Source organism: Megalobrama amblycephala, linkage group LG7 (assembly GCF_018812025.1).
Source record: "Megalobrama amblycephala isolate DHTTF-2021 linkage group LG7, ASM1881202v1, whole genome shotgun sequence".
Taxonomy (NCBI): Eukaryota; Metazoa; Chordata; class Actinopteri; order Cypriniformes; family Xenocyprididae; genus Megalobrama; species Megalobrama amblycephala.
The window spans coordinates 36,854,486-36,880,109 of record NC_063050.1 but is presented as its reverse complement, the minus strand read 5'-3'; the positions used below and the strand labels follow the sequence as shown (position 1 = coordinate 36,880,109).

Here is a 25,624-nt window from a genome sequence, read left to right as displayed (position 1 = left end):
AAATATATTATATGATTTGTGTCGAATTGTGGAACTCTATTACTTTTTACGCCGTGTCTTATATATCTCAAGAAGTGTTTTGACTGAACTGTACAGAGTTGGCCTTTTCATTGGTCATGGTGGGGAAAGGAGAAAAATAAAAAATTGTGTTCACGAGAGAGCTGTGTGTGTGTGTGTGTGTGTGTAAAAATCACTTGCTTCATAAAATTTGAGGTTAAACCACTGGAGTCACATGGAGTACTTTAATGATGTCTTTCCTACCTTTCTAGACCTTGACAGTGGTAGTTGCTTTGGATCTCTATGGAAGGACAGAAAGCTCTCAAATTTCATTAAAAATATCTTCATTTGTGTTCCGAAGATGAGCGAAAGTCTTACGGATGTGGAACGACATGAGGGTGAGTAATTAATGACAGAAAATTAATTTTTGGGTGAACTATTCATTTACGCTCAAATTGAAAATTTTGAATAATTCCAAAACAACTACAAATACTTCAAGTAATGGCGCTTCTGCAGTATGTAGGTTTAGAAATAATTTTATTTTGTCCATCACTCATGTAAATATACAGAAGTTATGAATGGATAGATACATTTGTATTTAACTAAGAATATCGGTCAACTGCAAAGCTGTTGGATGCTCCATTTCTTTAGTACTTTAACTTCCAAATTTCATCCCATCAGCCGAAATTACAATTAAGACAGTTATGAGAGATACAGGCAGAGATGAATGATTGTTAAAGAGTTCTGCAAAGTGCACCGTACAGATCTACTCACATTGACACCAGCTGGCAGCTCTGATAACAGTAGAGTCAGTAAAAGTTCATGAACACTGCTCAATATTCTAGAGACAGATGATGATTATGAAGTCACCCTACAGCACAAGAAATGACGGCTTTTGCTGTAACTGACTGTGATAAGAGAGTGATAACTGGTTCTCCTCTACAAGCAGAGAATATCTTGCACTATTCATCCACTCATTGGATTTCGCCAAACAAATCACATCAAATTAAACATCAGTCCCAGAGAATAAACATACAAAATATTGCATTTACAAATAACATAATTAATGTGGTTGATTATATTTCATAGTATGAGCACTCCAAATCTGTGTGTTGGATATTGATTATTTGCAGTTCTAGACTTCTGAAGACTACAAGTCTACAAGTCTATTCAATAAATTATATGATATACTCAGAATGAAAATGCTCAAATAACAATCAGAAAGGACCAGCATTTGGACAAAGCAAATATAGAGCTTTGTTTCTTCCTTCTTTTTAGGAAGTAATTGTGCAACACAAGGCTTATGATACCATGAGCTTTAAAGCACAGTACCAGGATCTTGATTTATTTATTATTGCATATTTGCACCAAAGGTCCTTTCCTGAGTCTGTAGACATTCCCCATATATGTCCGCCTCCTCACTGGATGTGGTGTCTCCTCGCTCTTAAAGTCCAGCCTCATCTCGCATCATATTAAAAATGGCTAAAATCTACAGTACATCAAGTCTCTATGTACTGCTTTGAGAGTGCATGCAGAATATTGCACTACTTTCCCGTAACAAACTACTGCTTGGAAAGCCCTGCTACTCAGACTTCAGTGGATATATAGATGCCGTGCCACAGCTCAGCTTTTGTGTTATAATTCGTATGCCCTGGAGTGCCTTCAGAGCAATAAAAGAGGGCCTGTTCCTGGAAAACGAACAACAGCGGGCGTGATAAAGGAATCAGATGGAGACTGGGCAGCTGATGACCTTGTCCTCCAGCATTACGCTGACTACCAGAAACACAAAGTACAGCAGGAACATGAGGAAACCAAGCAGCTTGCTCATCCTCCACCTGCACACAGCGATGGAGATAATGACGAAGAGGAGCATGAGGAAGAGCAGAACGATGGCGCAGAACAGGCCGTTGCTGCTCACAGTCACTGGAGCCATGTCGTTTAGGATTGCAAAGAGTAACCAAGGAAATGGCAGGCTGGGGACAGTGAACGGACACAGAATGATGTATTAGAAGGTTGTTTTAGCTAGTCGATTCAGTTAAATAATGAGTATTAAGTTGATGATGAAGATCTCTCACCCCACAGTGATGTCAAATATGTTGGAGCCGACTGAGCTGGAGACGGCCATGTCGCCGAGACCTTTCCGGGCAACAATAACACTGGTGATGAGATCAGGAATGGAGGTGCCAGCCGCTAGAATAGTTAAACCCATGATCTCCTCCGTTATTCCAATAGTCTCACCAACCTGTGGCAGAAATTTGCATTGGGTGTTTAATATGCACAAATGTTAACCACAGTTTCCACCAAAACCCTATGATAATTGGTGAAAACTTGGTATTGGCAACAACTGTCATCAAAGAAATTAAAGTGCCAAAAAAAGACTTGCTTTTATTACATTCCTGCATTAATTTATTATGATTTTACTTTAGTAGCACTACAGGAAAATGTAGTATTTGGCTAATGATAAATCTCTGTAAGGGCAAACAGTGTGTGTGTGTGTGTGTGTATATATATATATATATATATATATATATATATAATATACAAACATTTCAGTATTTTGAGAGTGTAGGGAGATTGACTTGATTACTTCATTCGCAGTGCTTCGTGGAAGTGGGCAAAAGAGCTATTTTAGAGCTTGTTACTTTTCTCGTCTCTTTGATTGGTGTAATTTTCTGTACAGTATCATGGCTAATGTAGTTTTTCACCAGGAATTTCACTGTTAAACATAAATATTTTTAAAATAAGCTGAAATAATGCAGGATGACGGCTTTAGCAGAAGTAAATACACGGATTAACAACCTTGTAGCTCACAGTAGGTCTGTCTTTAAAGGTTTATAGTTCAAAATCAATTTCCTTATGGAGAAAATGAATGGAGTTTTTATTTCCGGACCCGACAGTTGCACTCTATTAACATGCTCTAGCTTGGGATCTAGAGAAAACTATTACTTTACTTATGCCACACAATGGCTCTTTTCCAAAACTTAATTTGCTGCCTATGAAGGTAGCATTGAAGCCTTTCCAAAAGGTAGGCAGTAAAATTATTTTGCAGTCTAAGATAGCCAAAATCACATTGCTTTGGCAAAATCACATCTATTCTTTGTTAAAAAGAATAAAAAAAAAATAATCCCAGAGAGCACTGCCATGAGCTTGGTGAAAAGTCCATCCAAGATGACAGATAGAGAGAAATGTTGATTACAAATATACTCATATTTCATCCAAAACCAAAAGCCATAAATAATATTAGTGCATACATTTGTGTGTGCTATGTATTTTTATGCTTATTCGAAAAATTGTGTGAACATACTAACTCTAAGCACCATTGAAATCAACTGTAAGAAGCGGTATTGTAATATTTAGAATGTTCCAAATCTGTCACTTTCAACAATAGGTTCCATTTCAGTTAGAGTGCTGTCTTTAAAGGCAGCTCCCTATGTAGGCATCTCACTAGGTTCTGACGAAAGTCACAGAGCTTGTTTTCACAGATTGAACACGCAGAATCAGAATTAGAATGTCTGAGAAGTAACATGCTGTAATATAGTGACTGTTGGCGTTGGTTTGTGTCTGTCGGTGCAGTGTGAATCGGCCTTATGACTGCATATGCGCATTGGATCTAGCCTGAAAAATGGGATGGTTCATGTCAGATTTTGTTGCTGATTTGAAATATTATTTAATTGTGAGTGTGGCAAACAGTATTTGAGATTTCAGGATTCCCTATTCAGGTAGGTAGGACTTGGTCTTGAATGCACTAAATAGCTGCCTGGAGGCATTGCAAATATGACCACCAGGAGAACAGACTTTCCTTGAAAGGGACTTTACTTGAACAAGAAGTTCTGATCCAGTACAATCCAAAAAGTCCTGGGTCAAATGATTTATAGTTTAGTTGTTCTCAACCTTTTTAACTCAAAGGCTACTTAAAAACTTGGAAAACCTGGTTGAATGGGTTTAGTAGAGTTTCTACAGAGAGAGCTGATGCAGAGCTAGAGAGCAGTTGCCTCTGAGGAAAATGACAAGAACAGCTAATTGGCTTTAGGATTTGGCTGGCTACTCTGAGTTACAAATTTACAGCAGTTTTATAAGGAGAGATCAACCTTCACCTATGACTACCTCACATTGAATACATTGCTCCTCTTTCACTCACAATTCTATTCTTTTTTGGACATACAGTATCCCTACAGTATGCCTAGAGTATTGCTAACAGTAATTTAAATACATTTGTAAAAGAAAGGGCATTAGAACAGGTGTGGGATGGTTGAGTGTGTACTACTGATGAAGTGTGTGAAGAGATTGAAGTACCTGATGAGCCCACCACACCATCAGATAGGAAAAAATAGCAATCCAACAAATAGATCCCAAAAATGTTAACGGAAAGAACTTCTTTGACGTCTATGGAACAAAAGAGAACATAAGGAAAATAAGGAAGGGGTATCATGCTATTCAAATATATATATATAAAAAAAACAAGCAATCCGTTCGTTTCAACAGCCTAACAGTCAATAGTCTTTATAGTACCACTATTGCACAGAAATTGCATGTTGCACCTTAAAGTACGACGGCTTATAAACAGCATTAAATATGTCAGTTGTTCAAATGTAAAAATAGAAAACGCTACTCAATCGTACCTCTCTTCGGACATCTGGCAGTGACAGCCACAATGGAAAGACGATGGGGAAGATGAAGAGGTATGTTGCTCGCTTTCTCGCTGTGTCTGGCCATGCTAAGCTCAGAGGCTGGTCTTCATCTTCCTCCTCCTCAACCTTTGAGATAAGAGCCACAAAAACACAGTGATATCAGTCAGTATTAGGATCTTAGGGATTCAAATATATAAACAACTGGAGGGAGTATGTTGGACATGTCCAAGGTGATCTGGTTGTGTTGCGATTACTATGTATGTTGAAATCACCTCAGCTGCAACACTGCCATTCATGGGCGGAGTGACTTCTACCTCCACGTTACTGCTGTTGGGAAGGTTCTTGTCGGCTAGAGATTAAAACAACAGGAATATCAATTTAGTAACTTTGAAATTATATTTTAATAATGCAATATGTAATGATGTGATTTAAGCACTAACCCCATCACTATCAGCAGATTTTATGACAGACATAAATATTTAGTAAGCGTTTTATCTAGCTGTAGGCTGTGGCACAATAGGAAGGAAATCAGTATAAAAGGAAATCAAAAATGTTGCTGATGTTATTGTGATTGCAAACTGCACATTTTCAAAGAAAAAAAAATGTTTGTAAACAAACATTTTTAGAAGTTCTGCATCAGAAATGACTTTACTTTTCGGTTGACGTTGCCAAATCCTTGTATTTTTCCAATCATTTACGTTGGTTTGGAATGGCCATTTTTCATTGGATAAAAACTTTGATTATCCTGAATTTACTCAGGATGATCACATTACAAAAGTAAATGCTGTTCCACGTTGAATTTTTACAAAACATTTAAACTCACCAACACCATTTGCCTCATCTTCTCCCTTTTTTCTTGCGATCTTGTGTAGAATTGATGCCTTCTCCTTGAACTTCCCTGAAGTTTATTATTTCATTAATAAGACTACAAATCTATGAAGCGAGTCAATATGTGTGCATATTTGTATATTTGGAGTATCTGTTTTTTCACATTACCATCACTGAGAGGATCGAGTGTGTGAATCATTAGCTGGAAGATGCTGTTTCTCATGAGAGTGTTGTGGAGGGAGGCGGAGCTTCCTCCTCGCTGGAGGCGGGGTTTAGCCTATAAGGAAAAAAGAATACCTTCAGATATCTAATTGTATTTTCTATCATTAAAAACTCACTGAAAAGTTAGTGTAGACATTGAGGACAAGTGCTGAGTGTCAGATGATACTTGCCGAAAGTTTATTTTCTTCATCTACTGCACTGATAACCTTGAGAAAAAAGAGAGAAACAGAACTCATTGAATTCTATGAAAAGTAGTCTCTTATCAAAAGGGAAAAAAATCAAATTAACAATTAGTTTAGATACCTAAAATACATAGAGTTGTGGACATAGTTAAAAATATAAAACGCAATTGGCAGTTTTATGTCTACACTGCAAAAAAGGGCATAACCTAATGAGGTCATATATATATATATATATATATATATATATATATATATATATATATATATATATATATATAATAAAGTTATATAGAGTTAATTTTTTGCAACCTGACAAAACATTTTCCTAAGAAACAATTCAACAAATGACCTCATCAGGTAATTTTGGGGTATTCTTAAATAAAAAGCCCCACAGTTTCTAAATGAGAAGTTATTTTCAGAGAAGCTTCAGGAAATGTTTAGTTATATAAGCACCATACAGTGGTAGTCAGAATTATTGGCACCCTTAGTAAATATGATCAAAGATGACTATAAAAATAAATCTGCATTGTTTATCCTTTTGATCTTTAATTCATAAAATTTGCAAAAATCTAACCTTTCATTGAAAAGAATTGAAAGTGGGTGGAAAATCACATTATGAAATAAATGTTTTTCTCCAAAACACGTTGGCCACAATTATTGGCACCCTTTTATTCAATACTTTTTGCAACCTCCTTTTGCCATGATAACAGCTCTGAGTTTTCACCTATAATGCCTGATGAGTTTGGAGAACACCTGACAAGAGATCAGAGACCATTCCTTCATGCAGAATCTCTCCAGATCCTTCAGATTCCAGCTCCATGCTGGTGCTTCTCTTCAGTTCACTCCACTCATTTTCTTTAGGGTTCAGGTCAGGGGACTGGGATGGCCATGACAGAAGCTTCATTTTGTGCTCAGTGACCCATTTTTTTGTTGTTTTTGATGTTTGTTTTGGAAAAAATCAGGATTGTCCTGAAGGAAGATAAAACCTCTTTTTTTTAGTTTCATCTGACCATAGAAGCCGGTCCCGTTTGAAGTTCCAGTCTTGTCTAACAACTGAATATGCTGGAGATTGTTTCTGGATGAGAGCAGAGGATTTTTCTTGAAACACTCCCGAACAACTTGTGGGGATGTAGGTGCTGTTTGATCATTTTTTTAGGCTTTCTGAGACTCAAGACTCAACTAATCTCTGCAATTCTCCAGCTGTGATCCTTGAAGAGTCTTTGGCCACTCAAACTTTCCTCCTTACAGCCACTTTCTATTTTGTGAAGCTCAACAATCTTTTGCTGCACATCAGTGGTTAGATTTTTGCTAATTTTATGAATTAAAGATCAAAAGGATAAACAATGCAGATTTATTTTTATAGTCATCTTTGGTCATATTTACCAAAGGTGCCAATAATTCTGACCACCACTGTATATATTTTAGTCTTCACAACAACAGCACGCCAGACTTGAAAGCACAAATCATTTACTTCCAATGAGGATGAATTTCACCTAGTGGTTTTAAAAATATAGCCTGCAAGTATAAAACCAAGTAAGAGAATTGGACAACAATGGTTTTATCACCACTGTGTCCAAAAACAAGGTATATGGTAAAAGTGTCATCTGAATGATACACACACTATACTTTCTCTTGATTTTGTTATGACATCATTGGCTCCTCCTACAAACAGCAACATCTCCAGCATTATCTTGATCTGGACTATATTAGTAGAAACATTAGCGGAATTTTTAAAAATGTTTTTGAAGCATCTTTAATGCTCACCAAGTCTGCATTTTTTTGGTCAAAAAATACAGTAATATTGTATATTACAATTTAAATTACTTTGTTCTATTTTAATACATTATAAAATGTATTAATTTATTTCTGTGATAGGAAAGCTGAATTATCAGCATCATTACTCCAGTCTTTAGTGTCACATGATCCTTCAGAAATCATTCTAATATGATGATTTGGTGCTCAAGAAATCTCTCTCTCTTTCTCTCTCTATGTATATAAATACATACCACAATTAAACTTAAAATACATTTAAGCATAAAAAAATGTAATAAGTCTTTTTGGTCACAGTGGGGTGCAGTGAATATTTTAACCATTAACAAACACTATGAAAGAATCAGCAGTTAAATCTGGTCATATTCTTTAAATAAAGCAAACTAAATTTATAAATAGAGCTGGACTGTCTCATGACTTTTAACAAAGAGAAGGGGCCACCTTTCGAAGCCACCTTTAAAAAAGATCAGATCAGTCTGTTCTCAACATGCAGGTAACCAATAACATGCTAAGCTGTTACACAGAAAAGCTAAAAACAGCTAAGACCTACTATAGTTCTGGTCTTCTGCTTTTACATGGCCTTAAATACCACTTCTTATAAGGATAGTTCACGCAAAAATGAAAACTCATCATTTATTCAGCCAAGCCTGTATGAGTTTCTTTGTTCTGTTGAGCACAAAATAAGATATTTTAAAGAATGTTGGTGGTAATCAAACAGTTGACAGCCATTGACTTCCATAGTAGGGGGGAAATACTATAGAAGTCAATGGCTATCAGGTTACCACCAACATTCTTTAAAATATCTTATTTTGCGCTCAACAAAACAAAGAAACTCATACAGGTTTGGAACAATATGAGACTGAGTAAATGATAATACAATTTTCAGTATTGTATTGGAAGACCAAACATAGAATTTTGCCCCACCATCCAAATACCATCAATAACAGTTTTTTTTTTTTTTTTTTTTTTTTTTGTGGAACTTAGGAAAAGGTACTTATGAAAATAAATATTGGGTAACACTTTATTTTAGTCTTTTGTCTGTTACACATGTTGCATGTAGTTACTATTGTAATTACTATAAATTGTGCTTAATTACATGGAACTAACTCTAAACCTAATCTAACCCTATAGTAAGTACATGTAGTTAATTATTATTATTCAATTCTTAAATGTATAATTACACTGTATAATTTAAACATTTTAAATACATCTACACATACTTTATTTCATTGGGTTTTCCAAAATGTTTCCAAAGTTTCAGTTGTGACAAGCGCTGCTTCTAAATGGTTCAAATAAACTCTATCGAAATAAGTGGTTGCCCAGTGGGGTGGCAGCAACAGCAGTGTCCTCATGAGAAAACTGGTTGGCTTAGCAGAGACACACGAGCAGCCTTAATTAAGCCTAATCAGCCCAGTAGAACATAGAGGGCTTAAGCACGTTTCGTTTGTGATTAGCAGGCCCTGCCATTTGCTCTTCATGTTCCTCCCTCCCCAGCTTTGGTCTTTCTGCAGGTGGAAGATAAGCTCTAAGTGATGCCTGTGGAAATAGAGCTGAGCTCTGTGCGCTCAGCAAGCTTTAAAGCAGAGGTCAGCCAACCAGAGACCAGCTCACTGAAGCTGTCTGACATTAACAGACTTCCTGCTGTTAGGCCAACACTCTTAAATGTCTGAGTTAAGGCCATTCGAACCAAGAATGAAAAGTATAATGATAACTACATTAGCATTTATTCTTACCGACTTCCCAATTCCCATGAACATAACAGCAGCTCACACTTTAAAGTCAGATGGATTCTGATTGGCTGTCAATTTTTTTAATTGCTGATAAGCTGGAGAAAAAAAATCACTCTAAATGTGATTCCAGCAATATCGTTCATGTGTCATTATTGTTATAGTTGTGGTGTGGACTTGGCTATTCTTGAACAAGTTAGAGCATTTTTAAAACGTTATACTGTGGTGTTTTTCTCACCATCATTGGTGTTTTACAATCTTAAAAATAATGGTTCTTTATTGGTATCAATGGATCCATGAAAAACCTTTAACATCCATGGCATAAAAGGTTCTTTATAATGGAAAAAGTTTCTTCAGATTATTACACTCTTCACACTAAGAAAAAAATTATTTTAAGAACTGTTCACTGAAAGGTTCTTTGGGGAACCCAAAATGGTTCTTCTATTGCATTGCTACAAAAACCCCCTTTTTAAAAACTTAATTTTTTAAAAGTGTAGCGCAGATGCAAGTACACATTCACATTGCAAAACTCATTACACAGCAATCATGTGAACATCTTTTTTTTTTTTCTTTTTTTTTTTTACATAAAAATAGGCACCAAAAAAACAAACAAACTGACCTCAGACCTTAAAAACTAAAGCGAAACCAGACCTTCAAAGCTAAATCCTGCATCAAGATCAGTTAAATTACTAGTGTTTAAAGCAAACATTAAAAGAATTGAGTTAAAAATGGTTTGAAATGGTGCATATTTTACTGCATTCAACTTAGTACAGGTACTGACTGATCTGACTGATTCATCTCAAAGGCAGTTCAATGAACATGTGACTCAAAATCATTTTTACCCAAACTTTTTGAGCCAATCACCTGAATTATAAATCCTTCTGGAGTTGCAGGAAAATTACAATACTGATGGGCTATAGCACCATAACAGCATGCACATTTTCAAGCTTTTTGTTAGCGACTAGCTGAGATGTGAAAGGCAGAGGACAGGAAAAAGTCAATTTTCTTTTGTTAAGTGTCCTCCAGAAAAGAATCAACCTTGTTTTGGCCTTCGGTTGTCTGGACTCTGGAGAGCTACCATATGTGTGGCATAAAAATTAATCCTTACTTACAGATGTTTCACCAGGCATACACAATAACTTAAATTCTAACAGGATGGCCCGTCGACATCATGTGAAAATGTTAGAAAATAAACAACTGACCTTGTGAAATCTTAAATGGTAAACTTTATGCATGACTAAAATTTGATTGTGGAGGTAAAAAAAAACAAAACAACAGAAATGTTTTCCAATATCACAAAGTCGAAGCACATTTAACAAATATTGTAGAATTTTGTCATTGCATTTGACATGTACCCTTACACAAGACACGGATGCTAAAAATGAAGTCAATGGGATCAAGGGCAGTCTTACCAAAGATCAGCTAATGAACTTTGCAGAGTAACAGTTTTAGCAATTAGTTGTACCAATTAACATGCTAGATCCGTGCAATGCCACCATTACAGTACTATATATAGTACTGCAAGCACTAGAAAAAAAACTACTGTATTTTAAGCAGTGATGCAAAATTAAATTTTCAGCTTGTATATTAATACTTTTCATTTACTTCATCACCACGTCACTAACTCAATCAGTCTGCATCAATCAGTATAACAATGGATAAATAGACGGTCCGTTACATCACAAAAGGATCTGAGCTCATTTCCGATTAGTCTCCTGGCCTGATGCCTTTACTAATGAAGATAATTCAGCATGATCTAACAGAGAGACTGAAGATGCTGAATCATCTTTGTTTCAAATGAATCCAGCTAAAGATCCAATTGAGCTCAATTCTGTAACAACTGCATTTGCACACATCTGTGGAAAAACACAGGCAGGCAGACTGATTACAAGGTTGAAAACCTTGTGGACTTCATTCCAGGTTTAATCATACACTGTCAGAAAAAAAGGTACAGTGTTCGTCACTGGGGCAGTACAAAGGTAAAAAGGTATTAAAGTGTACTTTTAAAGTAGTAATATGTACCCTTAAGGTACTAATATGCACCATTTAGGGGTAAGAAGGTACAAATATATACCTTTTCACTTTTGTACATTAGGGTACTGCCCCAGTGACGAGCACCGTACCATTTTTTTCTAACATTGTATGGGTCATCTGGGAACTTGAATTGCCTCTACAGTGTCTCTTAGCAAGGGTCCTGTAGTTAACCAGAGAAGGCAGGTGAGCACACTAAAGAGGCTTAATGTGACAGGTAACCAATTTTAGAGACAGAGGCATTTAAGGATTCACAAATTACCTCACACAACACTTAACACCATGTTCTCACACTTTCCCCTCTTTACTTTTCATATGAAGTTAATTATATACTTAAGCACTTGGAATTATGCCAGCAAATATTCTAAGCATTTACATATTATATAACTAGAAAGTCAAATGCACTACTTATTTTTTATAAGTCAGAGGGCACTTAGAATATTATACAGTACCACAAAATGAATTATGAAACCTATTTTGCAATGACTTTTAATAGGTGGGAGATAACAAAATAACTATTTAATGTTTTCTCAAAGTATTGAGAAGTGTTTGTTTTATTTTATTCAAATTCAGATACTTTATCACTTAAAATGCATGCTCATATTTGCTGTCAGTTTACTATGAAAATCATTTAAAAGGTTTCAAAATATCCATAAAGCGCAACAAAGTGTAATTAAATAATTTAAAGTGGTCTCCCAGGTAATTGTCTATTATAGGACTGATAGTGAAAAGGGTTGTTGTAATGTTCGATATTCCCTCAAAAGTCTTCTTCAGAAGGCAGGTCACTCCTATAAGCACTAAGAGTCTTTTTACTTTGGTTGGCGTCACCCATTCTAAGCAGTTGATTTGGGATTACAAAGGATTTCAGGTTGGAAGTCATAAACCACAAACAGAGATGAAGATATCCACCATGTTTCAGAACTTACATTAAACACTAACAAATATAAAAGTCTAACTGCGAAAGAAATCTGATGTCGTGATTCAAAAACCTGCCCGTTTCCCACAATACTCTATATTTGATTCCTGTTTAAAAAAGAACCGGACACCTGTCTATACTTAGCAGTACTAAAAGGATCAAATCTAATTGGATTAACCCGAGCTTCAGCTAAAGGAGCAAAGAGCACATGTACCAACTGTCCTATACCATCCCCCTGACTATTAATTTTAATTTTAGAAGTCTCTCTAAACCAAAGCCATTTTTCATTCCAATCCAGAAGGATAAAAATCCCTTGTAAAGTTTTCTATAATGTTGCCATCTTCTAGTAGGCCTACCTGTCCTCCTGAAGAGCATATATGTGTAGTTAAAATCAATTCTGAATGAAAAGTGGGACATTTATGAAAAATTTTAACAAGCTTTCTGGAATCATATTCCCAATGTACTGAGGTGACATTCCTACATTCAAAAAGCAATCTACCAGCAAAGAGCAATCTAACACTAATGAGTGTGGGTTTATATAGATAACATGCTACTAATGGTTCTTAAAAGTAATGTATATGCCCCTGGTGCATTACTAAGAAGCCTATCAAAGCAGCACGGTCAGCTGATTCACCTGTGTTCCATATGAGGGACAAACTGCATCTGCAAACAACAAATCCGACTCCAGCTGTTTGAACGAAACACAGCAGGTTGAAGTAATAGAGATACAAACGAGAGTTTTTAACCTTAACTGGCTTCATATTGGCCTAAACTATACCAATAATACATATCACCACTAAACTGATATCCAGATTCATGTTAATTTGACAATGCATTGCATACAATCATACATTACTCATATCACCTCTATATACAGTCAATATACAGTGGCCCCAAAACAATTTGGACACTTTTGGACAATTAAGTCACATTTAAAAATGTCTGAATGTTGCTGCATTAGAGACTTCTGCAAATAAATTTAGCATTTCATGTCATTTTTGGTCAGTAACCAACTGGACCCAAGGTCATTTTACTAATGTCTGACAACCAGAAAGTGTCCATATATGTATTTTCTTCATTTTCAATGGTATATCTTTTGTTTTAGTGCTTTTTATTCAATATTTTGAATTAAAAGTGTACCAATTGATATTTTATACTGTATATGTGGCTGATTTGTCTAAATACTTTGGGGCCACTATGAGTTCTTACCTAAGAATGATGATAAAGAAATTCTAATATTTCTTTCTAATATAAAAATCAGCTGCATATACTGTGTACATTTGTTTCTTGTTCTAGTCAGATTTATGATTATTAATAATGCTTATTTGATAGAGAAATAACTTTAAAAATGTCCACGCAGTTGTTGTTTTTGGTGTTTGTCCTATAATGCACTTGTAGTATTCTACGATGGACACACACACACACACACACACACACACACGCACACACACACACACACACAAACATTCAACAATTCAGTAAACAGTTGAATCTATAAAATCCAATGTTTTGCACTAGAAAAAAAAAGCTATTCCTAATCAATATTTTTATCGTTTTTCCCAGTGAAAAGTCTAAACATCTTTAAAATAAGATTGCAAATACTGTTATTAATGTATCTTGAATCTTAGTTTATCGGTCTTAGCCTACTGGAAATATTTTTCTTGTTTAAGTAACAACATTTAGTGAGGTTTATACTTAAATTAAGTATTAATTTAATAAGAGGTTAAAACTAAAATTCTCTGTTAAAAGATATATCATGCAGTTTTGCTTCTAAAGTAAATTTATTTTGTTCGAAGGATGATATTAGATATTTTCTCACTGAAAAACAAAACAAAATACTGGTTTTAACAAATCAGGAATTGATCCACAAAACCAACTCCAAGAACTCTCTTGAGGTAGTATCAACAAAGATAATTGTGCCAGGAAAAGACAAAAATAGATATTCATCCCTCTTGATGCTAGATGCCTGGCTGCTTAAACACAGTTTTTAACAAAAGGGTTGTAAGTAGAAGATTTTAACAACTTTCTTCCTTTATATCTCCATCTTGCCTCATCTCTAATACTTTTGCTCTTTTACTCTCTGTCTCTTTTTCTGCTGTCCGTATCGCAGGGGTTCTGGTCTTACTCAGCTGATTGTGTATTCAGAGCAGTGTTGTCTGCTCTGTCCAGGTGACACCTGATATAATGCCTAATCCGGCTCAGAGAGGTGATAAAACTGTCTGTGTTCTTTTCAGTGGGAACACTGATTCTCAGCCAATATTCAGGTTCAACTCCCATTGCTGTTGCAAACAGCTCCCTAGTTCTGTTGTTACTGCTCAAGATCCTTAGAAATTCCTTAGAAAACCAGTGAGCATCGGCTGCTCGCTATATTCACAAAGTTGCCATGTCTTTGTAAGTTAGTCTATTCTGTCAGTTTCCTTATTGTGTATAAAAACATGCATTTCAACATACTTTCAGAAATTAAAGTTAGAATTTGTAGAAAAAAAAAAAACTATTTTTATTTAACGTGTTCGCTTGCAAGAAACATAATTTTACCTCCCACCTCATTATAATTTATATCCATCCAATTTTTTGTGAGCAAATGCAAAGTTTCTCAGGGGAACACAAATGTTTTTCTCATTTTTTTTTTTTTTTTGTGAATGTTTTAAAGTGGAGCTGTACTTATTGCACAATGGTGTATTTTAGAGCAAAGTTGTTGTTAAAGGGATAGTTCACCCAAAAATGAAAATTCTGCCATCAAGTTGTCCCAAATCTGTATGAATTTCTTTCTTCTGCTGAACACAAAAGAAGATTGAAGATGAAGAATGTGGGTAACCAAACAATTGCTGGTCCCCATTGACTTCTGTAGTATGGAAAACAAATACTATGGAAGTCAATGCGACCCATCAACCGTTCGGTTACCCACATTCTTCAAAATATCTTATTTTATGTCCAACAGAAGAAGGAAACTCGTACAGGTTTAGAACAACTTGATGGAGAGTAAATGATGACCGAATTTTCATTTTTGGGTGAACTATCCCTTTAAATACTAGTTATTTTGTAAGCACTTCAAATCCATTTTCATGAGATACCAGTGGTTCTCAACCTTTTTGACTTGAAGGAAAGGCTGAGTTCCACTGGTTGAGAACCACAGTGATATAACAGGAGTAGAAGGAAAGACATCAGTAATTCACATCCACTGAATGCCAACTTTGACCTGGGAAGCAGATAATTCACCTGGAACAATACAACTCACCTTGGGAGGAGCTTCAATGTCATCCACTTGATTCCTGAGTACTTTAGTCTTGATCAAAGTCTCTACGGCCACGTTGTACTTCATAAAAGTGACATAGCTAGCATAACAGCATAACAGTCCAATGCTCTCACCATAGGTAATGTGGTTATCCAGGAAAAAGACGATAAGCATAATTAGTCCAATGATATAAAAGGTGACATCTCTAAACAGAGGCCACCAAGTGAGGTTCAGAATTTCACGTGAAAAGAGAGCGCACATCCCGATCACGAACAAGATGTTGAAGACAGCAGAACCCACAATGGTCCCGATGCCCACATTGCTGTGTGAGACGAACACACCAATCACAGAGGTGAAAAGCTCAGGAGCAGAGCCTCCAGCGGCCATGAAGGTGGCGCCCGCCACGTCATCTGAGATCTCGAGTTTTTCTGTGATCACGGTGAGAGCGGGGACGAAGAACTCATCACACACAATAGCGAGGGAGATGAACATGTATATCATGCCGAACATATGTAGCACGACAGCACCTTGCCTCCTCTCCTCCAGTGTGAACAGATCCTCAGGGTAGTCTCCCTGGGTGTGTTCAGTGGACGAGGCCATGGCGATGGGCGTATCTGCTGAAACGTTACGGTCTTCGTCGGAAGAAAGGACAGTTCTTTGTGGCACTGGCTCTGCAAGTCCCTCATGGTTGGCGAGAGAGGTGAGTGGCATCCATCTCGGGAACGGGCCCAAAGTGAGGGTAAAGGCACTCCAGGACAGGAACAATGTGAGGGCAGAGAGGCTCAGGATAAAACCAAAAATCCGTGAAGGACGTAGTTTCCTCCTGACATGCTGCAATCGGTGACGCTTGCTGTTCCGCTCCGAAGGGGTGCAAACTGACCCCAGTTTGATGTTGTGGAACATGGGATCCATGGTTGATGGGCAGCTCGGGGGTCCGGTGGTCCGAAATCTATGGAGTGCCGGTCATGGTTACACTCCTACTCTACTTAAACCTGACAGGAACAATGTACTCTCCGATTCCTCGAAGGGTCCAGAATCTCTAATGGTTTCCTCATAATAATCTCTGAAACACAACATATCACAAGAGTGTGTTATTCTGGATCAAAACAATTTTGCTTTCACAAATATCATATTAATTATTACTAGTCTGTGATTCCAAAATATCACATTTTTGTATGACTGAATAGCATGAATATTCATTTTATTTATTCATTCTACATCATTTAAGTAGGATTAACATAACTTTCCTCAGCCAATCAAGAATCTGTCTGTCAGTCACTTTGCTGTAACCTATTAACTTCCAGAGCATGTCTGTCTTTGCAGTGGCGAAGGAGGACAAGAGTGTTTCTAAGACTGATCCCACACTTGCTCTCCATATAAAGCTACACTGTTGACTTAAAGGGTTAGTTCACCCAAAAATTATTCTTTGGAAAACAAACTGAGATATTTTTGATAAAATTCGATGGCTCAGTGCGGCATGCATTGAAAGTTAATTTACACCTTCAAACGTCCAGAAAGGCAGTAAAGTTGTATTTAAAATGTTAAATGTCAAGTCATTTAGTTCATGTAACTACAGTGGTTCAACCTTAATGTTATGAAGTGACAAGAATATTTTTGTGTGCCAAAAGAAAAACAAAATAGTGATTTTATTCACCAATATCTAGTGATGGGTGATTTCAAAACTGCTTCATGAAGCTTCGAAGCTTTACGAATCTTTTGTTTCTAATCAGTGGTTCAGAGCGCGTATCAAGCTGCCAAAGTTACACCCCCCAGTGGTGAACCATTGAAATTTCGAAAAACTTATGACAAAACGAAGCCTCGTTTACTGAAATCATGTGACTTTGGCAGTTTGATACACGCTCCGAACCACTGATTCGAAACAAAAGATTCGTAAAGCTTCGAAGCAGTGTTTTGATATCACTCATCACTAGATATTATTGAATAAAGTCTTTATTTCGTTTTTTTGGCGCAAAAAAAGTATTCTCATCACTTCATAACATTAAGGTTGAACCACTGTAGTCACATGAGCTGTTTTAAATATAACTTTAGTACCTTTCTGGGCATTGAAAGTGTTAATTAACTTGCTTTCAATGCATGCTGCACTGAGCCATCGGATTTTGTCAAAAATATCTTAATTTGTGTTCCGAAGATGAACAAAGGTTTTACGGGTGTAGAACAACATAAGGATGAGTAATTAATGACAGAGTTTTCATTTTTGGGTGAACTAACCCTTTATGCTTAATCTTCGCATTAAAGAGATGGTTAACCGAAAAATTTTAATTCTGTTATCATTTATTAACCCCAATTTTCTTGTATGCCTGTTTGCATTTCTTTCTTCTGCAAAACAAGAATGTTTTGAAGAATGTTGTTGATTTTTCCAAAATATCTTCTTTTATGTTCCACAGAAGAAAGTAAGTTGTATAGGTTTGGAACAACATGAGGGTGAGTAAATGACATTGAGAGACCCTGTGGTTTGGCACACATACAAAGCTCTCTTTTGCATTATAAAATTGCCATTGAACTATCTACTCAATGTGACAACTAGCCTATGTCAACAAAGCAACAGAAAGCTTAGCTCCTCTCAGTTGACGGTAGCCATTCACTATAAAAAGTGATCAGTTGACTTAACTTAAAAAAAGTGAGGAAACCAGTTAAAATGATTAAGTACATAAACTTTATTCGTAACTGAAAAAAAGTTACGTTATGTGGACTTCTCAAGTTCACATAACTTAATTTTTTCAATGACACATTACATTTATTACTTGGAATAGTTTTAAGGCAACAGGTTTCCTCACTTTTTTTTTTTTTTTTAAGTTAAATCAACTGATACTTTTTGCAATGCCATAGAATTCCTCACAATGCTCACAACACAAATAGAGTTATCCTTCCCTTTTTTTAGACATATAGGGTACCACGTGAATCCTAAAATAGAATCCCTTCACATATGATTACCTACGACAGTCTAAAGTTAAACCATTGAATGATATGACAGTTAGTTACAGTTAACTTTGCCAATAATTCAGTTCCGATGTAGTGCGCAATTACCCAATTTCTGAATATAACTAACTGCTTCTAAAAATGTACCAATCCCAGTATGCAGCTCTAAAGAGAGACACTTTTGTTCTGATCTGGCATGTGTAGGTTAGAGGAGGACATGTGCTAATGTCTTTAAACCAATATATAACCACTATAATCTAGCTGACAGGTCCTGTACTCACACAATGCATATAACTAATAAATAAATAATTCATTCACACATGACAAACATGAGTGTTGCATGGCTTATTTTCTCATGAAAAAAAAAAAATATATATACATATAAACCAATAGTTACAATTATTATATAAAATTATACATTTATATTAGAAATAATTAATACAATGTAATAATTAAAATATTATATTACATATATTAAAAATGATCATATTCTTCCACCAAGATGTATAGTTCTGTAGAAAGACTGATGATTTTACAGCTTCAACGTGGCTCATCCAATCAGAATTTTAGAGACAGAACTATAATTAATATTTTATTTTTAACTTAAAATATTTTAACTTAAAGCATGCCTGCAAGTTCATGTATTAATACTGTTAAAATGTATAAAAATCTATTGCACAGTCCTTGAAAAAAAAAAACTTTTCATGCATTTATATCTTTCAAATTTTAAAACTCTTGGCTGCGTCCTCTGATGAGTCCATCTGTCAAGTTAAGGATTTAATCGGATCTATAGGCCACTGTTATCCTGATTTACACAGCCTTTACTTTTACCCTGACTCACAGTATATCTTAGCACATACTGTATCACACACACTAATATATATGTATTATCAGTGATAATATCTGCATGATAGGAACATTAAGTAACAGTGAATGAACACCATTTCCATCGGTCACCTTGATTTAAAGACATTTATAGAACATATCTCAAGTTTAATAGGATAATCATTCCACTATTTCACATTCATTTAATAGAATTACCTTATGTCTTTCTTTGTATTTTTGCATTTCTCCTGAAATTAGCCTAATAGATCTTAAAGACTTACAAGAAAAACTCAAGAAATAATAAAAACATGGAAAGGAAAACATGACACATGCCAGAATACCACTTTTAAATAATAAATTTACCTTCACATCTGGTGGTTAACCGTGGACGGTGAACCTTTCGGAAGAATCCCACAGACTTATGGACACCAACCACTTGCTGTTTCACTGTCATGGATCAAGAATGCTGCTACTGCTGCCACAGGTTAAAGGGGAGGTCTGATCTTTCCTCCCTCCCCCGCCTCACTCTCTCCTTCCTTGCCCCATCCCTTACCCATTTGTTCTGCCCTTGACAAGTTGGATACATAACCTGCAATGGTGTAAAGAACAATGGGCTTTTTTTTTATCATGAAAGTTTTCAAAAGTATTCCATGTATTCTCAATCAATATGAGATGATAAAAGCTGCATGCATAATATAAAACAATTAAGCAGAATCTTTGAAAATAATTAGCAAAAACTGTTCACCTTTCCAAAAGTATTTAATGTCAAAAACTCATATTCCACTTGTAAAATTAATACTATTCTTGTGACACTTTATTTTTTTTATATGATTTGAAATAAACATTATTTATTAGTTTGTGTACAGACGTAATACTTTGAATTAAAAAGAAAAATAGCAGTTGGATAAGTAGGTTACATGGATTAAAAAAAACTTTTATATATATAAAGTCATCTTTGGCTATGATCTCACTCTTGAGTGGTCATCTGTGTTGCAGAGTTAAGATTACCTTTAGCCACTCTCTTAAGCCATGGCGAATTTTATGCAATCTCCACTATGATCCCCTCCTACTTCATCCCTCCCTTTCAGATAAACTCTGTCTTTCTCAAGAGCCTGTTCCCAGATGTCAGCGAACCAGGCACGCAAGGACGAGATATACCATAATACCAGTCCTGAGGCTGCTGTGACCCATCCCACTCTGACTGGACCTAAAGCTGCCATCCAGCACCATAGATTGAAGCCATAGATTAATGCATCTTTGTCAAGAGAAGATTAGGCCTGTAAGGCCAAAGCTTTCGCTAGGCTTTAAATAGCATATGAGCGCAGCATGCTGGATGCAGCTGAACCTGACCCTGCCCTGCATAGAGGACATTTCAGCTTAACTATTGACTAATTCCACCTCCAATCAACCACACAATCTTCCAGGAAATGGCCCAGGAGTCTGGTCCTTCAGTTATATGGAAAATCATGTAGAATGTGCAAACACATCTGACCTGAGGCTAACTCTGTTCTGCAGGGTGAAATCTCCTCCTGTGGTTCTTGACGCTCTGTAGATTCATACACTTCAGTTTAGCCAATGTGGTTGCCAGTTGTTGGTTTAGGCATTACAGGATGGCATGGTATATACGGCCTACATAAAATGTGAATATATTATTCTTCATTAGTTGGTGATGAATCAACATGAAAACTAAATGGACAATTATTTTATATATATATATATTAATTTATATATATATATATAATATTAGAGAGAGAGAGCATTGCAGTATTTATTACAAATGATTTATCTGTGCACATCATTCTTTTGTTAAAATTCATGTGCCTTTGTAATCTTTAATCAAAATAACTTCCCCTGCCTCTTGCAACAACATCTCTTATCTTCTTTGATAACGTATTTAAGGGCCAGACAACCTGTCACTCACATGACATCACAGCAGTAGCAAGCCACAATCATCCAATGATCCAAACAATTCCTGCTAAACATAATCAAGTCCCACCTTATATTTTTCCTTGTTCAAGAAGCCATTTCGGATATGCGCAGTATTGCAGAGCCCACAGTTTTCCCGCGGAACTTGGGCTACTTTAACACTGTTGCCACAGGTTGTTAAATTGAACGAGTTCTGTTGTGAAGAAAACCTGACAACCCTGGATATACATCACAATAGGGGAGATAAGAATATCCAACTTCCACTTCATGCTGTCTTTAAATGGCATGATACTTATAACCACCAATACTTATTCTTGATACTTATAACCACCATTATAATAAAGTCATTTGATGTTACAAGTATTTTTCAGTAACCAGGGTCAATATATATAATATATTTCACAGTGTTATCTACACAAAGACAAATTAACGCAATAAACAAAAAGGTGCTACAAAAGAATTTTGAGGTAAAAAAACAACAAAATATGATAATTGAGTGAGTACATTAAAAATCTGTGTTTAAAACTGGTTTTGGCTTACTGCGATTCACTACTAGCCTATTTTAAAGGTGCCCTCGAATGAAAAATTGAATTTATCTTGGCATTGTTAAATAACAAGAGTTCAGTACATGGAAATGACATACAGTGAGTCTCAAACTCCATTGTTTCCTCCTTCTTATATAAATCTCATTTGTTTAAAAGACCTCCGAAGAACAGGTGAATCGCAACATAACACCGACTGTTACGTAACAGTCGGGGTGTACGCCCCCAATATTTGCATATGCCAGCCCACGTTTCCAACATTATAAAAGGCATTAGACAAGGGCAGCCAGTATTAATGTCTGGATGTGCACAGCTGAATCATCAGACTAGGTAAGCAAGCAAGAACAATAGTGAAAAATGGCAGATGGAGCAATAATAACTGACATGATCCATGATAACATGATATTTTTAGTGATATTTGTGAATTGTCTTTCTAAATGTTTCGTTAGCATGTTGCTAATGTACTGTTAAATGTGGTTAAAGTTACCATCGTTTATTACTGTATTCACGGAGACAAGAGAGCCGTCGCTATTTTCATTTTTAAACACTTGCAGTCTGTATAATTCATAAACACAACTTCATTCTTTATAAATCTCTCCAACAGTGTAGCATTAGCCGTTAGCCACAGAGCACTATCACACTCATTCAAAATCAGAAGTAAACAATATAACAGTATACAATACTCACATAATCCGACGCATGCATGCAGTATGCATGACGAACACTTTGTAAAGATCCATTTTGAGGATTATATTAGCTGTGTAAACTTTGTTAAGGCACTGTTTAAGGCAAGCGCGAGCTCTGTGGGCGGAGAGCATGGGATTTAAAGGGGCCGCAGCATAAAATCGGCGCGTTTATAATGATGCCCCAAAATAGGCAGTTAAAAAAATTAATAAAAAAAATCTATGGGGTATTTTGAGCTGAAACTTCACAGACACATTCAGGGGACACCTTAGACTTAAATTACATCTTTTAAAAACATAATCTAGGGCACCTTTAAGTTGTCAGATCGAATTTTCAGTGAAATTTTATGTTTATGTCATTCGTCCTTGTGTGTTTACGTCATATTCGTAAGTAGAGAAAAGAATGTCCAGCTACTTTAGCACAAAAACGCTACTTGCTTGCTCAGACGACAGTATTTTCGCATATATTGAAGTTTAACCACAGATGGTGATAGAGAGTCAGTTAACCTTTAAATAAATAACACAGTTTTACATAAAATTTTATCCATGATATGTTAACAATTATGTTTTGACATTTTAAAAAATATATAGCTATGTTTGAATAAAAATGTGTGTCCTTAATATTTTTCTATGTGTTAATAATTTTATAAATGATGTAAAGGCAAATCAAGGACATACTGTACTTGAAGTTACAGTTTAGTATGTTATGTCAGACGGGACTTGATTTTGTCGTGAATATAATATATATGTCCATTTTGATTTCATGGTGACTTTAAAGGAACACTCCACTTTTTTTGAAAGCAGGCTCATTTTCCAACTCCCCTAGAGTTAAACAGTTGAGTTTTACCGTTTTCTAATCCATTCAGCCGATCTCTGGGTCTGGTGGTACCACTTTTAGCATAGCTTTGTATAGTTCATTAAATCTGATTAGACCGTTAGCATCTCGCTCAAAAATGACCAAAGAGTTTCAATATTTTTCCTATTTAAAACTTGACTTTTCTGTAGTTGAGTTGAGTCTTCTGCCTGTGACCCCCTTCTTGCACAGGGAGCGTGCCTTGCAGGTTCTGCATAATATCATTGCATCTGGTGCACCCATGGTACGGCAGCAAAGTTCCTTGATTATTACGCCGGAATGAGAGTATAGTTCCTAGCCATATTGGCCTAGAAAATCGCAACTTTTCATTTTTCGCCGGTCTTAGTACACGATGTAACTACAGAAGAGTCAAGTTTTAAATAGGAAAAATACTGAACTCTTTGGTCATTTTTGAGCGAGATGCTAACGGTCTAATCAGATTCAATGGACTATGCTAAGCTATGCTAAAAGTGGTACCGCCAGACCCGGAGATCGGCTGAATGGATTCGAAAACGGTAAAAATCAACTGTTTAACTCTAGGGGAGTGGGAAAATGAGCATATTTTCAAAAAAAGTGGAGTGTTCCTTTAAAGGGATAGTTCACCCAAAAATGAAAATTTGATGTTTATCTGCTTACCCCCAGCGCATCCAAGATGTAGGTGTCTTTGTTTCTTCAGTAGAACACAAATGATGATTTTTAACAGCAACCGCTGCCGTCCGTCAGTGGTATAATGCAAGTCAGCGGGAACTTGGACTATAAGAGTAAATAAAACACGACAGACAAATCCAAATTAAACCCTGCGGCTTGTGACGACACATTGATGTCCTTAGACACGAAACGATCGGTTTGTGCGAGACACCGAACAGTATTTATATCGTTTTTTACTTCTAAAACACCACTATGTCCAACTGCATTCATCACTCGATTCATGAGGTCTGATCGCGCTCTGACAACGGCAGTGATGTCTCGCGCATATACTTCAATGAGTGCCAGACATCACTGCCGCTGTCAGAGTGCGATCAGACCTCACGAATCGAGTGATGAATGCCGTTGGACATAGTGGTGTATTAGAGGTAAAAAATGATATAAATACTGTTCGGTTTCTCACACAAACCGATCGTTTCATGTCTTAGGACATCAATGTGTCGTCACAAGCCACAGGGTTTAATTTGGATTTGTCTGTCGTGTTTTATTTACTCTTATAGTCCAAGTTCCCGCTGACTTGCATTATACCACTGACGGACGGCAGCGGTTGCTGTTAAAAATCATCATTTGTGTTCTACTGAAGAAACAAAGACACCTACATCTTGGATGCGCTGGGGGTAAGCAGATAAACATCAAATTTTCATTTTTGGGTGAACTATCCCTTTAAGTCTTATATGACTCCAGAGACTTCAAACACTTACCCCAATAATGTGATTTTATGTGGTATATATTAATTGCAAACACACAATTCTTATTTATTTACTGTTGAATTATGGCCATAAATCTTATGCATATGTGTACAGAATTTGGTAGCGAGCAATGCCATATTGCTGCCAGGACAATGACATAATGAGAGTTCAAAACACAGTGACCCCTATTGCTGTGCCTTTGGTCCATGGGACAAAAAGACAAAGTGTCACTGAGCAGTTACTGAGATACTGCGGCCAGGAGATGAGTTCTAATCCTATTTTAATCGTGGTGGGATTAAGAAGACACAGCAGATCCTAATCTGCTCAGATTACCCATGCTGCTTCCCAAAGGAAGAAGGAGGGTTGTATAAGCAAGTGCAATTAAGGTGATTTAGACATCGCGGTTTCATTCCCAGCAAGGTCTCGAGGTGGACACACCCCTGAAATTTAGTTAAGTGTGTACATGTGTGTATAATACTGTTTTATTACAATTCATGTTTCATATTTATATTTTAATGTTTGTTGGTGGATTTCTAGGAATAAATAAACCTTTAACAGAGCATCAGTGAAATATAGCATTGAATCATACCTTCTGAGATAAAGAGCTACGCTTTGTGGAATTAATGAAGTTTATTTGACCGTAAACCATGAAGACTCAGACAAAGGTTAATCTGTAAATGTGTCACGTGAACCACTAATGAGTGGCTCATAACTGAACCGTTGTTTGCAATGTTGTGATAGTTCTTGTACAGCTCACTGCTATGAGTAAATATTAATTTCTATGCAATTTTCACAACTGAATCCTGACCTTCATCAGTTTATCTTTAGAGGGCAGGTACTATTTGACACCTTGATGTAACATGATGTTACCCAACATTTCATGCCTTTAGCGCCATCTAACGTCCATACTTAAAACTGCACAAGGAATGTT

The 25,624-nt window shown here is 36.2% G+C and overlaps 1 protein-coding gene and 1 long non-coding RNA gene across 2 annotated transcripts in view; one reads left to right on the top strand and one right to left on the bottom strand.

The window, feature by feature from the left end:
• Positions 1-25,624, top strand: part of LOC125272463 — a 38,747-nt gene that overhangs the window by 864 nt on the left and 12,259 nt on the right. The window contains exons 2-3 of the long non-coding RNA XR_007185848.1: positions 270-395; positions 2,080-2,177. This is a non-coding gene — a long non-coding RNA (uncharacterized LOC125272463). The remainder of the gene's footprint in view (positions 1-269; positions 396-2,079; positions 2,178-25,624) is intronic.
• On the bottom strand, positions 390-21,303 carry slc24a2 (solute carrier family 24 member 2). The gene is made up of 10 exons (XM_048197285.1): positions 19,659-21,303; positions 15,537-16,596; positions 5,846-5,881; positions 5,622-5,730; positions 5,449-5,523; positions 4,898-4,974; positions 4,617-4,751; positions 4,291-4,380; positions 2,073-2,239; positions 390-1,970 (listed from the first exon to the last, which is right to left on the bottom strand). Exons 2-10 carry the CDS (start codon positions 16,443-16,445, stop codon positions 1,721-1,723), a joined length of 1,848 nt encoding a protein of 615 aa, XP_048053242.1. The 5' UTR covers positions 16,446-16,596; positions 19,659-21,303; the 3' UTR covers positions 390-1,720.

What these genes read in the sequence shown, in the direction of transcription:
- slc24a2 (XM_048197285.1), bottom strand. Translation starts at nt 16,445, where the DNA reads ATGGATCCCATGTTCCACAACATCAAACTGGGGTCAGTTTGCACCCCT. An exon ending in ATGGCAGTGTTGCAGCTGAG is followed by an intron (nt 4,752 to 4,897) that starts GTGATTTCAACA and finishes CTTATCTCAAAG; the next exon opens with GTTGAGGAGGAGGAAGATGA. An exon ending in TGGTGTGGTGGGCTCATCAG is followed by an intron (nt 2,240 to 4,290) that starts GTACTTCAATCT and finishes TTTCTGCCACAG; the next exon opens with GTTGGTGAGACTATTGGAAT.